The sequence below is a fragment of the Myotis brandtii genome, unplaced genomic scaffold (genome assembly GCF_000412655.1).
Source record: "Myotis brandtii unplaced genomic scaffold, ASM41265v1 scaffold13, whole genome shotgun sequence".
NCBI lineage: Eukaryota > Metazoa > Chordata > Mammalia > Chiroptera > Vespertilionidae > Myotis > Myotis brandtii.
In genome coordinates, this window is record NW_005354595.1 from 1,651,892 (window position 1) to 1,667,579 (window position 15,688).

Here is a 15,688-nt window from a genome sequence, read left to right on the forward strand (position 1 = left end):
ATCCGGCCCACGGGCCGTAGTTTGCCCACGGCTGTGCTAGACTCTGCTTCTATTTATGTACCCCACCTAACTTGTTTTTAAAATATTTGTGTCAGGCCCTGTGGTTAGAGTGCCCAAGCGCGGAAGGGTCTCAGGTTCGATTCCCAGTCCACCAGGGCACATACCTGGTTTCCAGGTCCAAACCCCCATCCCTGACCCACTAGGGGGTTTTGCAGGAGGCAACCAGTTGATGTGTCTCTCTCACATTGATGTCTTTGTTTCTCCCTCTCCTTTTTTTTGTTCATCCTCACCCCAGGATATTTTTCCATTGCTTTTTAGGGAGAGTGGAAGAGAGAGGGAAAGACCGAGAGAAACATTGATGTAAGAGAAACATATCGATTGGTTGCCTCCTGCATGTGCCCTGACCAGGGCTCTGGGTCAGGGAGGAGCCTGCAACCGAGGAGGTGCGTGCCGTTGACTGGAATCGAACCTGGGACCCTTCGGTCTGCAGGCTTGCAGGCCGATGTTCTACCCATTGAGCCAAACGGGCTAGGGCGTCTCCCTCCCTCCCTCCCTCTCTCTAAAAAGTCAATGGACAAAATATCCTTGGGTGAGGATTTTTAAAAAAATTAAAATATTTGTCAGTGAAGAGGACCTTTAATCTTCATTTTTAGTTTCTGGTATCTAGGGATTGTGGTTTGCTTCTTAGTGAGGTAATTTTGAATCATTTTCAAACTGATGTCTGTTTTAGGTAAATTTTAAATATCTGGAGATGAGAAATGGTTGTGAAGTCTACACATACCAGGCTCTAACTCAGGTTCATTTGAGCCCAAAGTTCCTATTGCGTGCCTTTTTCTTTTCAGATTTTTAGGTAGTTTTGCTGGAATTTGATTCTGAGTTGTTTGTGGGAATTCCTTGAGAGTGTTTGAAATAATATTCTATGTTGAAAGTAATCTTACCAAGTATTTACTGAGAGCCAGCCATGTTCACAAAACAATATACAGTCGACCCTTGTATAACATAGGGGTTAGGGACATCAACCTCTGCACAATTGAAAATGTGGGTAGAACTTTTGATTCCCCGCTAATAGCCTACTGTTGACCAAAAACCTTACAGATAGAGCTGACAGTCAGCTAACACATGTTATATGTATTGTATACTGGATTCTTACCATAAAGTAAGCTAGAGAAAAGAAAATGACAAGAGAGAATACATTTACAGTGCTGTCTATACTTATTGAAAATCTATAAATGGACCCACGTACTTCAAACCCGTGTTGTTCAAGGGTCCACTGTATTTGTCTGACCAGACAGTGTCATTCTTAGACTTGTTTTCTGTCTTATCTGGATCTTGCCTGTGTAGAATGGCTTGTTTGACCTTCTAAAAATTTAATCTGGACAAATCAGTGGTGATTTGGAAATGTAATTTCTATAATTCTTTTTTATTTTAGAGGGGGAGGTGGAGAAATTTGTTGTTCCACTTATTTATGCATTCATGGGTTGATTCTTGTATGTGCCATGACCAGGGATGGAACCTGCAATCTTGGCATATCAGGATGGCGCTCTAACCAACTGCGCTATCCAGCTAGGGCCAGTTTCTGTCATTCTAACTTGACGCTCCCACAGACCCCCAAAGGTAGGGGGACAGTTTGTACCTGCATAACTGAAAAGGGTACATAAGTAATGACATGCCATTCTCGAAACATCATTTGTGAATTATTTCCCAAAAAATTAGAAATTAGAAATCTAGAGATGTAACTACTTCAGGGGAATTCACTCAAGGTTTTAATGGTGACTCATTTACTTTCTCTTTCTACTGGACCAGATCTGATCTGATTCTTAGCTGTCAAAGGAGGGGAACGTTAGTTTTTCATTAAACCAGTGTGATCCGCATTTTCTCCTTGAAGAAAACCTAGACTTTAGATGTAGATGTTTGTGTTTTGATTTCTCTTCGTTGCCCTGGTTTTGATCAGCACTGACTGACTAATTGTGGTTAAAATGAGTTTCTTAACTGAAAGGTTAGGTTCCCAGGGTTACAGTATCAAGACCATCAGTAAATTATTCACGGAGGTTGGTGGTAAGGGATTTTTTGGTCATTTCTGCTCCTGGCATTTTATTTAACGTGCATTCCTTAGGAGGAACTAGAACTGGCTTTCATTTGGTCAACAATGAGGGCAGAGTTTTGAGATAAAGGGCAGAAGTCAACCATACACAGTTCTGATCTGAACTCTGGAAACTCCGTTAAAAAGAATACAAGGAAATATGCTTCATGTCGCCAGTGATTGGAGGAGGTTACTTTTCCTTTCTTTTGCTTTTGGAAAGTTCCACCATAGGAAATATTAATTTAATGAAAAAAGTGTTAGATTAAAAGAAACAAACAAACTTGTGTTGTAGATAGCAAAATTCTGTGTCTTTGTGACTTCTTAATTCAGGTGATCCCCTTTCACCAGTTAAGCATTTAGTAAATGTGTCCAAACTACAGCAGAACCTGGTTTCTCGAACATCTCCCATCTCGAACAATTCGCTTCTCAACCTGACAACCCTTTCATGCTGATACCTGTATGATGAGTCACACATCTCTCAGGTGACAGACAAAGGAGAAATTGCACAAATATCAGTCAGTTTACTACTGTTAAGATATCAGGATATTGTGCTGTGAATATTTTCGTGGTTTTTTTTTTGCTTTTGTTGCTGCTTATAATTTGTAAAATTTTCATTTTTACTGTACATTTACTTTTTGTTAAATTTTCATTTACACTTCATGTCCTTTTTGTATTTAAAGTATTTGTTTATAGATTAAACAGAATAGACATATACTGTATATTAAGAAAGGTTAAAACGGAATCATTGGGGATCTGGAATGGATTAATTCGACTTACATTATTTCTAATGGGAAAAAATGATTCGGTTTTCGAACAGCCTTCTGGAACGAATTAAGTTTGAGAAACGAGGTTACACTGTACCTAGATTTGATGTGGAAACATTTTTAATACAAATGTCTATTTTTTTCCTTAGTTTGGCTATAGTCTAAAATTTTATAAAATATTCATAGACACATGAATATTGATACACTATACACATACTTGTTTCATCTTATCAAGCAATATTACAAACAACACCAAAGGATTTTTTTTGTTTTTCAAGCAGTTTCTTTGGGTTTTTCTATTAAAAGGCAGGCTTTGCTTCCAGGACCTCTGAATTGTGCTTTGTGTCACATTTTGTCAGGTTTTATTGGGCCTTTTAACACACGCCTTTCTTTTTCCCCTAGTATGCTTTTCAGGAAGCCTTGAACAGTGCAGGAGATAAGCTGGTCGTGGTTGACTTCTCCGCCGCGTGGTGTGGGCCTTGCAAAATGATCAAGCCCTTCTTTCATGTGAGTATTAAACACCTTCTGCTGTTTAAGAGATTTGTGTTCTTTGGGTTGGTGGTCACGACCCTAGAAAAAAAAACAACAACAATAGTTTGTGGGTTGGTTGTTGTCTGATCTTTGGTCTAAAAGTAATAATGTAACAACCTAAATAAGTTAGCTTTGACACATGTCGCCCATTGAAGACAACCTTTAAAAGCTAATTCGGGTGTCTTAAATCAGCGGTTCTCAACCTGTGGGTCGCGACCCCTTTGGCGGTCGAACGACCCTTTCACAGGGGTCGCCTAAGACCATCCTGCATATCAGATATTTATATTACGATTCATAACAGTAGCAACATTACAGTTATGAAGTAGCAACGAAAAGAATTTTATGGTTGGGTCACAGCATGAGGAACTGTATTTAAAGGGCCAGAAGGCTGAGAACCACTGTCTTAAATGGTTTTGCTTTAGTTCATTTTGAAACATGGGCCCCGCTCTCTCTGAAATTGGGGCCTCGAGTTATTTTACTCTAGGAAGAATTTGATTCAGAGAAAATATGTCCTTTATGCTTACCCTTGTCCCTAGTCTAAATTTTGGCATCTTTTATTATATATTCGTTTAAGAAGGTTGGGTATTAACTGCCATTGACAAGTTCTAATTCTTTGTGTATTTTTCATTTAAAATGTTCCAGTCCCTCTCTGAAAAGTATTCCAATGTGGTGTTCCTTGAAATAGATGTGGATGACTGTCAGGTACGTGGCTGGAAATCTGGAATGCTACTTAGCTAAACTGTTTTCTTTTGAAAGAATAGGTAATTGTGCCAACTATGAGCTTAATCCCAGATATCAGGAGGTATATGTATCCTAAAATAAGCATAAAAATAGATAGTTGAGGCTTCAGTACTTTACTTCCCAGTTATTTACCTTCTAAAAACCTTTATATTCTACCTAACACTATAGAGTTGATGGTTATCACCAAACGTGGAGACCACTTTTAAGGTTCTTGTGAAGTAATGACATGAGAAAGTATATTCACACACTTATTCTAGTCTTAGTTGATTTTGGTCAATTAGAAAACCCAACGGTTTTAAAGAAAAAACCACCAAGTTGCCCAGTAGAGAGCTGAGAGAATAATTAAGGGGAAGATTCCAGGTTGGTTGAGTTAACAAATGCTTGTTTAGCACTTTATGGGCCAGGCACTGTTCTTACAAGTATTGATTCATTTAAATCCTGGTGTTACCACCCCATTTTACAGAAGAGAAAAACAGAGGTGTGAGGTGGTCCATGGAGGTGCAGTGGCAGAGCCTGGGTTTAAAATGAGGTCGCTGGCTTCCCAGCCCTTGCTCTTTCCCACCAGAGGCCGCTCTGTGGTGTGGTGGGTGCGGGTCAGGTTCCCAGCGCGGACCGTGCCTCACACAGCCCACTGAACGGGGAGAGCCAGCTAAGGCGTCTCACTGGGCGCTCTTTAGAGATAGGTGGGCATTTCCCCCTCCCCCAGTGGGCAGGAGGGGTCTAGGCTATGATGTGGCAGCAGAGGCGCTAGACCTTGGTTCCAGTCCTGGCTCAGTGACTTCTGCTTCAGGCTAATCCTCCTTCCTTGAGCCTTGGTTTTTTGCTATGGTCAGATGTTAATCCTTGCCCCATCAGCTGGCCAAAGTTGCATATTCATTGAGCAACTATGGAATGTACTAAAGGGTCGATAAAAGTGGGTACAGGGTTATACTTTCTAAATCTGTGAGGACCTTCCCACAGCACGTTCACCAATTCCACACGCGTCCTTTCACTCACAGTCCATTCTCTGCTGGGCCTGCTGGGCACAGCCTTGCCTTTTGTAGCTGATGAATTAGCTGCAGGCTTCACATCTTTTCCAGGAACCCTTCTCCAGCTACCCCCTTTTATGCCCAGACTAGGTTAGTTTCCCTTCCTCTGTCCCCATGGTATCCTGGGCACCTTTTCCTCTTGCATTACGGTTGTGGGATGGGGTGGATCCTCTACCTAGTAGACTGCCTGCTTTCTCCCCCAGCTCTGTCGCTTGTTAGCTGTACAGGCTCGGTTTTCTTGTCTGTGCCTCAGTTTGATCCTCTGTAAAATGGCAATGTTAACGTAACATCATCGGATAGTCATCAGGGTTAAATGAGATAACTCCTAGAAAGCGCTTAGAACAATACCTGGCACATGTGAAACATTCACTGAATCTTTATAATGGCCTCTTTGTGTCTCTCCTTGACTGTTAGTCTCTTTCTTCACTAAGCACACTTTCCTGGCAGGCAGTTGGTATAAAAAGAATGGTTGTCACGCTATTGTTCTGATGTGTGGCATAGTTTTAGGAAAAAAAGGATTGAGAGTAGATAGTATGTGTTCGGTTAAAACAGGGAGCAAAGGTTTTTTCCAACTTAAAGTCTTGAGAGAAACTTCTGGTGCTGACCCTGTCAGATAGCAACTGAATACATTTTTATTGGAAAGCAATACCATGTGCTAGATGTTGTGGGAAGCTCTGCATGCGTTAGGTCAGTGGTCGGCAAACTGCGGCTCGCGAGCCACATGCGGCTCTTGGGCCCCTTGAGTGTGGCTCTTCCACAGAACACCAGCTTCTGCGCATTGGCCATGAAGTTTTAATTGCACTGTACGTGCGCACCCGCACGTGGTATTTTGTGGAAGAGCCACACTCAAGGGGCCCAAGAGCCGCATGTGGCTCGCGAGCCGCAGTTTGCCGACCACGGCATTAGGTCACTTAATCCTCACAGGAACGATGAGAACAGCTTCTTAGCATCCCCACTGAAGCGATAGTGGACTGTAGCACAGAGGTGTTAATCAAGGCAGAGTTGGGGGGCGCGAGGGGGGCGCATTGAGCCCTGCCCCGTGCTGGTTCAAGGCCCAGCGCTCTTACCGCCTCCGGGGCACAGATGTGCAGAGCAGGCAGGACTGCTGTGTGCCTGAGCTGCTCGTCCGCGTCTGGTTGGCATACTCATCACCCTGAGAGTTTCCAAACCTTGAGGTGCCCCACTCACACACTGGGGGCCTTTCACTTTGCGTCCCTGTTCTAAAGATCGAATACCTGTAATGGCGGCTATTACAACCACCTAAATAGCCTTATCTGTTGCAGAGGTAAAAGTTGAACTAATTCCAGAACCCTTTGATCACCACATACACATAGCTGCAGTCTCTGTCAGCTCCTACTCACCTGGTCATTCAAACAAAAAGCAGTTCCTTAAACAGTCAGTGAGTGGTTTCGCCAAGGAATTCATGAATTACGTGAGTGGGTCTTCTGGTTGCTTGGAAACTAGGTAAAACCATCACCTCATTTCAACTCTTAAAGAATACAGATAAGGGGTAAAAATTACATCAGTCTCATTTCTGAACATTAGATCCTATCATTCAATAGATGGAATGTTTCATAACTGAATTAGTTTTTAAAATTTATATACAGGTCGCTCCCGACCATGAACGTCAGACCCAGGGTAATTTACACATTTATAATGTCTTTGGAGCAAGCAGCATACAGTTTTGAAAGAAGGCTCTATAAAGCCTAGGATAGGAAGAAGTTATCGTTTGGGTGTAATAGAGTCACATGGACAGCTAGGAGGCATGGACACGTAATGTGGTGCACAAGGAAAACTTGGTATTCACAGAGAAGTGCGAGTACTCGCCCTTTGGGAATGATGGGCTCCCAGCTCTCTGCGGGGCATGGTACTTCGGTAAATTAAAACAAGAAACAAGTGAGTTAGCCCTGAGAGTTCTGTAACATTTTAGAACAGCCAGAAATGAGTTAATAATAGAACTGACAAAAGCAGGTCTAAAGTTATTTCGCTATATGGAGTGTAAGCTAGAAGCTAATAAAAATCAGAGACTGGGTCAAGCTGTAGGGATGGAGAACAGGTCGGGTGTTGCTAGCGGGTGGGGTGAGCGGAGGGTTTGACTACAAAGGAGCTCCCCAAGGGAATTTGGGGGGAGAGGGAATAGTTTTGTGTCCTGGTTTTGGTGGTGTTTATGTGACTATGCAAGTGTCAGAACTTGTCCATACACACCCCTCAAAGTGAATTTTACTATATGTAAGTTTACAGTTCCAGATTATTCACCAAAAAGAAACACACACACACGACAGGAAGAGGAGGTGTTATTGGGGAGTAGGCTGGCTTTTCGTTTCTAAGAGGGAAGTGATAAGAATGTTTTCAAAACCTCGGAGGTAGCTACTTAGTTTTTAAGTGCGCATAACTTTGCAATCACTACAGAAATAGCAAACCAGTCCATAGAACAAGAAGAAAACAGAAGTGATAAAAGTAAAACATTAACTTGGGATAGCAAAGGTCAAGTCCATAGAGGATTTTGATAGGAATACTATGTTCCTGCAATATTGACTCAGTACTATTAAAATGTCAGACTCCCGAATTGGTCTAATTCCGTGGTTGGCAAACTGTGGCTCACGAGCCACATGCGGCTCTTTGGCCCCTTGAGTGTGGCTCTTCCTAAGCCTTAGGAGTACCCTAATTAAGTTAATAACAATGTACCTACCTATATAGTTTAAGTTTAAAAAATTTGGCTCTCAAAAGAAATTTCAATCGTTGTACTGTTGATATTTGGCTCTGTTGACTAATGAGTTTGCCGACCACTGGTCTAACTAAATCTGACATCTTGGGTAGATTGACCGTTGACATTCTGAAATAATGTGGCCAGGGAAATCCCATGACAGTTCTTTGGTTTCCGAGATCTGGGTTCGAGGGCTCTGCTGCCTGGGTTGCTCCCTTGCACGGTTTTTCTGCTTAGGGGCTGTGAGGTTCTCCTTTTCTTACCTGATCCTCTTTTGAGTGCCAAGCGGGCACTGTCCAACCCTTACCAGCCTTCTTCACCTGAAACACTTGCCCAAACAAGACTATTTTCATGGCATTTCCCTCCAAACCTTATGTGAACAAAGTATTGTGTTAAAAGTTCCTGTGACAAAACTGAAGAATGCTTGATGGCCTTTGAGCAGCAGAAAAATCTTAGATGTGGGAAGAGCCGCATCTGGGAGAAGGAAGATAGGCACCCACCAGCCCGATTTATGGTGTTTTGAGTTTGCCCATTTGTCTCAAAGCTGGGTGGCCCACGAAGGTTCTACCATTAGCATCAGATGGGCCTCAACCTTGTAGTGCCCCTCGGGCGATTCTGATCATGCAGCCGGGTTTGAGAACTGGCAAGTAAAATTTTAATTAAAAACATAAACAAGAACCAGTGCGTGCCCCTCTAGATTCCTGTGACATTATTCTTGAACAATTTTTTCACAATTTTCTCCTCTTTCTCACACACTCGTCTTTAGCTTTTATGATCATCATCTCTGTACCCCATTCCCATAATAATCTGGAAAAACTAGGAGCAAAGATAGAGGTGCTAATTCTGAGGAATAGTTGGGACTATAACCCTGAGTACAGTTAAAGAATTTGTTGATTTATGAGATTCATGAAATAGCCAATATCTAGTAATTGGACTAAAGAGCTTATTGAATCACCAGATAGTATCTGATACAAGTTGCATTCTGTTCCTTCCTTGGTGCCCCTCTGAGGAGAGTACATATTAGTAAGAATTTTAATTGAGAATATAACTAGGGTTTTGTGTTACCATTATATTCATTGTCGATTTTCATGCGTTAAATAAAGGCCTAATGCTGAGATATGGAGTATACAACAGAAAAAAGAATCCGGTTTTGGATTCTGTGCTTCTGTCAAAGTTCAATACTAAGTTTTATTTTTATTCTCTCTCCAACTATCCCCCTCCTCCCCCCAACCCAGGATGTTGCTGCAGAGTGTGAAGTGAAATGCATGCCAACCTTCCAGTTTTTTAAAAAAGGACAAAAGGTAGGCACATCTGACCTTGAAGAAAGCTGAGTAATAGAAGAACATGATATAATGAGGAAACGGAAGTTACTTATTCCTTCATCCTGAGAAGCATGTCCCCATTGTTTGCTTTTAAGAACTACTTAAATAGGTCACTCTTCATTGACTGGGGTACATAATGTGGCATCTAATTCAAAATTGATCTTTGCTAGACCCAGTCACTAAATCTGTGATTGGTACTTCCTGTTCTATAACAAAGTACATTTGTCTTTGTTAAGAGGTATTTGAGTCTTTTGCCTGTTCTTGAGGGGCTATTTTCTCTTAGTTTTTAACTTAAAACTGTGTTTTCCAAGGTGTTATTTTTGAATAAGATTATACCTCTCCTTTGCCTCCAGTTTTCCCCCATTCTGTGATCATGTCTTAAGCACAAAGTAGAGGTAACAGTGCTACCATCTAATGTCAATTCAATATTTTCTTAACAGGTGGGTGAGTTTTCTGGCGCTAATAAGGAAAAACTCGAAGCCACCATCAATGAATTCATTTAATCATCTTAACCAGCCATTGGCTCTTGTAATTTTTTTTATTTACAAAAAAAAGAAGATAGATCAAGTATAGAGACTATATATTCAACTACCATCTGATTATAAATGACAATAAAATATTAATTCTACCCTTTTTAAAACTGTCTGGTGTCTTGACTAGCTTGCAAAATAAATGAAAAGTGGCCAATTAGAAGGTATTTAGAGTCCTAATTATTTTCACATATTCTTGATCACTTTTTAGTAACCTTGTAGGCCACTGATTGCGTTAAGATTTTTCTTTTGTATTACTACTTTTGTGTATTTCTAGGGAAATCTTGTTGAGGGCAGTGTAGGTAATAGATTAGTATTTTTAAATTCTATTATTGTTTCATTCTTATGAACAGAGAAAATAGCATTCTCTATTCCTACAGTCAAATCCCCTGTGCTCTCTGAATGATCAGCGTGAGCCAAACTAATGTCCACCCAGGAAGGAACTGTTTCTCTGGTTTGAGATTCCTGTCCCACAAGGCCCCGTGAGCTTCACTGACTCCTGTTATATCAGTTAGGAATTCTTCATGGGCAGTTCACAAGGGGATGAATTCCTGCAAACATTCCCATGGGAACTGTGTTTCCCTCAAAGTAGCTAAGAAACTAGTTTTGTAGGGTAGATAGAAGTCCCAACCTGAGTGGTAAAGTCTGTGGGAGTTACTATTTCATTCAAAAACAGGCAGTGTTTTAGAGACAGCAAAGTGCAGAGAGAACACTTGAGGTTTTAAAATGTTTATAGTGATTGAAAAACCATAGATTTAATCATATGCCCCACATCATCCTGAATTAATCTTTGCCTCCAAAAAGGTGAGTATATAAACTCCATTTCCCAGCGAGAAAACCGGCAAAGAGGTTAAGTACTTTCCCAAGCATCACACTGGCCGGAGGATCTGAGATTCCAACCAAGGGAGTCCGGAGCCCGTGTCCTTGGCTCTCTACTGCCTCTCAGTGCAACAGTCTGAATAAATAGTAAAACGATGGTTTCAAAGATCCTGGCTTAAGATACCCTTCCCAGAGATCACATGGGATCTGATAACGGGAATGATAGATAGGAATTTTATACAAGATCAAAACAAGCACATGGACACCATCATTGAGAATAACAGAGCCTGGCTTTGGATGGAGTGGTTGGGGCAGGGTTCTGGGAGGTGACTGAGACCTGGTTAGTGAAAAGGACTAACCTGCAGAATTCCGTTAGAAAGAGCAGCATGCACAAAGGCCCCGAGTCAAGAACGAGCTTGGTACATTTTAGCCGAAGCAGGAGTTAAAGCTGGATGGAGTGGCAAGGACCAGTTATCTGAGGCCTGCCTTGTTCTAGGTGTAACTATAAGCCGTTGAAGGGTAAGCCAAAGCTAAATACTCCCAACAAGAGTTTGTTGGCAGCTGTATGGAAAATGGTTGGGGAAGGGACTGGAATGACAGGCCTTTGCAGAGATCAAGGCCAGAGATAGTGATGGCTGTGATTGAGGGAGGGGGTAGAGATGAAACAGTGTGTCCAGATCCCATAACATTTAGGAAAGAATATCCAATAACGTATGGGAGTAGAATTCTAGAATAAATTTCAGCTTTAGGGTTTGAGCAACTTGGTAGTTCAAGTTGTAATAGATCAGCGGTTCTCAACCTGTGGGTCGCGACCCCTTTGGGGGTCGAATGACCCTTTCACAGGGGTCGCCTAAGACCATCGGAAAACACATATATAATTACATAATTGTTTTTGTGATTAATCGCTATGCTTTAATTATGTTCAATTTGTAACAATGAAATTGGGGGTCACCACAACATGAGGAACTGTATTAAAGGGTTGCGGCATTGGGAAGGTTGAGAACCGCTGTAATAGATGAAGATTGGAAGAAGAGGTCACGTTCTCTGGACGTGTGAAGACGGATGCTTCAGTGGTGTGTATTCCAATGAAGATGTCCTGCAGGCTGTTGGGTACTAGCCTGGAATTCAGGACAGGCCTTGACTGGGGTAGGAATTTAGAAGATATCATGGAGGTGGCACTTCAAAACAGGAATATGTGATCACCCAGGAAGAGAATTGTGAGTAAAGCGCGCTCAGTGCTGCCTGACGCACGTCAACATTTAGAGACCAGTAGAGTAGGAACCAACAGGGAAAACTTAAGGGGAGCCCAAGGAGGAGGAAAACCAGGAAAGGGCTTTCGTCCCAGAAGTAAAGAGGAAGGGGTGTCAACCATCAAATGTTTGAGAGGAAGGCGACAGGAAGACGAAACAGGTGGTGGCGTGACCAGGAGCTTCTATGGAGCGATCGGGATGGAAGCCAGGTGGGTGGGGCCTGGAGAGGGGTCAGAAATGACCTGGAAGTCACACTTTCCGTATCTATCCTAAAAAGTAACATTCGTGAAGAAAAACGTCCATGGATAAATTATTGCAGGACAGAATTGGATCTCCATCAATTAAAAAAAATGGTTAAATTCGAGAAGATAATCCTTTCAAGGTATTACAGAATAGGAGCTATTACTACTAAAATAGGAAAATCTCAGTGAAATAAAGCAAGTTGCAAAACTCTTAATTCAGAACTGTATGATTTCATTTGCATAAACCACAAGACTTGCTGTCTGTCTCTATAGGTAAATCTGCATGTAAATTAACAGGAAAATGTCTCCAAGGAAACATGTCTAATCACAGCAGTGATTTCTGGACACTTACAAATGAAAATATAATTTTTTAAGTAACAGAATGTAAACAGGGACAAACAGGGCTGTAGAACTCATGAGAAACGTTGCTCTAAAATAGAGCTGAGCGATGGAGTTAAGAGGCATTTTGTCTATAAGACAAGAGTGTTTGCTAGAATGCAAATAGAAATGATAGAGGTAGACTGATTTTGCAGGGAAAGGGATACCTGAAAAAAGGAATTCCTTGTGTAGTCAAGAAAAAATGGGACTCATGCATATATGCATAACCCATGGACACAGACAAGGTGGGGGGTGAAGGTCTAGGGCGGGGTGGGGCAGATGCTGGCTGGGAAAAGGGGCATATGTAATACTTTCAATGAAGACTAAAAAAAGGGGGGACTCAGCACAATGGGAGAAGCCGGTCACTGCCTTCATCATAGCCAGTGGACTAAAGATGTGTGCATGAGCACCTAAATATATGAAGCACATATTAACACACCTAAAGGGAGGAATAGCATACAATAACAGGGAGCTCTTAATGCCCCACTTAACATCAATGGATACAGCATCCAGAAAGAAAATCAATAAGGAAACATCAGCCTTAACAGATACACAGAATATTCCATCCAGAAGCAACAGAATACACATTTTTCAAGTCCACATTAACATCATAATAGATCATATAAAGTCATAACAAATTTGAGAAGACTGAAATCATATCAAGCATCTTTCCCAACCACAATAGTATAAAACTAGAAATCAATTACCAGAAAACTAGAAAATTCACAAAGATGTGGAGATTGAACTACATGCCGCTGAACAACCAATGGGTCAACAAAGAAAACATATCTCGAGACAAGTGGAAATACAGTATACCAAAACTGACGGGAGGCAGCAAGAGCAGAGGAAAGTTTAAGAGGGAAGTTCACCGTGATAAATGCCTACCTCAAGAAATAAGAAAAATCTCAACCTAATTTTGCACCTCAAGGATCTAAAAAAAAGAACAAATGAAACCTAAAGTTGGAAGGAAATAAAGATCTGAGCAGAAATAGAAAAAATAGGGAGTAAAAATATAATTTAAAAGATGATAACCAAGAGCTGGTTCTCGGAAAAGATAAAATTGACAAACCTTTAGCTAGAGTCAGCAAGAAAAAAAAACAAAAAAAAAAACAAAATCAGAAATGAAAGAGGTACATTACAATCGATACTGCAGAAATACAATTAGAGTAACCTAACCTACAAGAAATGGACACATTTCTAGTGACATAAAACCTTCCAAAACTGAATCATGAAGAAATAGAACATCTGAGCAGACTGATTACTAGTCAGGAGACTGAATCAGCAATCAAAAACCTCCCAACAAATAAAAGTCCAGGACCAGATGGCTTTTCTGGTGAATTCAACCAAACTTTAAAGAATCCTTCTAAGCCAGTGGTTCTCAACCTTGGCTGCACATTAGAATCACCTGGGAATCTTTTTAAAATCCTGATTTCTGGGCCTAATCCTCCGGAAATTCTATTTCTTTGTTACTAATGTTGTGGCCCCACCCCATAACAAAGAAACAGAATTTCCGGAGGATGAGGCCCAGAAATCAGGATTTTAAAAAGATTCCCAGGTGATTCTAATGTGCAGCCAAGGTTGAGAACCACTGGTCTATGCAATAAAAAGTCATAAAAATAGTTACAGTTATAAAAATAGTCGTGGGGATATAAAGTGCAACATAGGGAGCATAGTCAATAACTTTGTATGGTGCCAGATGGGTGCTAGATTTATCCATAAGATATATAAATGCCTAATCACTGTTATACACCTGAAACTATTATTGTATGCCAACTGTAATCGAACAAATATGCTCATAAGAATCATTTTCACACGGATCACTCAATCCATCTCAAGATCTTTCAAAAATGGAAGAGCAGATAACACTTCCAAACTCATTTTACCAGGCCAGCATTATCCTGATATCAAAACCAGACAAGGATTCCACAAGAAAATTACAGGCCAATATCTGTGATGAACATAGATGTGAAAATCCTCTACAAAATATTAGCAAACAATTCAATAATTCATTAAAAGGATCATACACCACGATCTAGTAGAATTTATTCCAGAGATGCAAGGGTGATTCAACATCAACAAATCAATCAAGGTGATACACCACATTAATAAAATGAAGGATAAAAATTATTCAATAGATGCAGAAAAGCCTTTTGACAAAATTCAACATCAATTTATGATAAAAACTTTCAACAAAGTGCACATAGAGAAAACATACCTCACCATAATAAAGCCCATATATGATAACCCCACAGCTAATTTGATATTCAACAGTGAAAAGCTGAAAGCTTTTTTAAAAAATTTCTTTATTGAAAGTATTACAGATGCCCCCCCCCCATTAACCCCTTCCTCTCCACTCCCATTTCCTCCCCAGGCCTTCGCCACACTATTGTCTGTGTCCATGGGTTATTCATATATGCATATAAGTTCTTTGGTTAATCTCAACCCCTCCCCCAAGATCAGGAACAAAGCAAGGATGCCCACTCTCACCACTTTTATTCAACATAGTGCAAGTCCTAGCCAAAACAAATAAGCAAAAAGAAATAAAAGGCATCAAAATCGGAAAGGAAGAAGTGAAACTGTTGCTATTTGCAAATAACATGATATTACATAGAGAAAACCCTAAAGACTTCACCAGAAAATTATTAAAATAAATGAATTCAGTAAAGTTGCAGGACAAAATCAATATACAGAAATCTGTTGAGTTTCTATACCCTAATAACAAAATATCAGGAAGAGAAATTAAATAAGCAATTCCATTTACAGTTGCATCAAAAAAAGATAAAATACCTAGGAATAAATTTAACCAAGGAGGTGAAAAACATGTACACTGAAAACTATAAGACATTGATGGGAGAAATTGAAGACAACACAAATAAATGGAAAGCTATTCTGTGCTCATGGGCTGGAATAATTACTATTGCTACACTGTTCATACTACCCAAAGCAAACTACAGATTTAGTGCAATCCCTATCAAAATTCCAATGGCATTTTCCCCCCCACAGAAATACAACAAACAGTCCTAAAATGTGTAGAGAACCACAGAAGACCGAGAATGGCCAAAGTAATCTTGAATAAGAATACCAAAGCTGGATGCATCATACTCCCTGGTTTCAAACATAACGAAGATACAGTAATCAAATAGTATGGTATTGGCATAAAAACAGACACAGAATAGAGGCTCAGAAATAAACCCACACATAAAGATGTATGCAGATTTATTTTTTAAATGTAGTTTTATTAATTTCAGGAAGGGAGAGAGGTAGAAATATCAATGATGAGAGAGAATCATTAATTGGCT

At 40.5% G+C, this 15,688-nt stretch overlaps 1 protein-coding gene across 1 annotated transcript in view; it reads left to right on the forward strand.

Moving 5' to 3' along the window:
• The window catches only part of TXN (thioredoxin), a 33,871-nt gene extending 24,061 nt beyond the window's left edge, over positions 1-9,810 (forward strand). Inside the window, exons 5-8 of the mRNA XM_014534399.1 lie at positions 3,247-3,351; positions 4,018-4,077; positions 9,084-9,149; positions 9,611-9,810. Of these exons, the coding sequence (XP_014389885.1) occupies positions 3,247-3,351; positions 4,018-4,077; positions 9,084-9,149; positions 9,611-9,673 (294 nt within the window). The 3' untranslated portion in view covers positions 9,674-9,810. The remainder of the gene's footprint in view (positions 1-3,246; positions 3,352-4,017; positions 4,078-9,083; positions 9,150-9,610) is intronic.
• Positions 9,811-15,688: the final 5,878 nt, after the last annotated feature.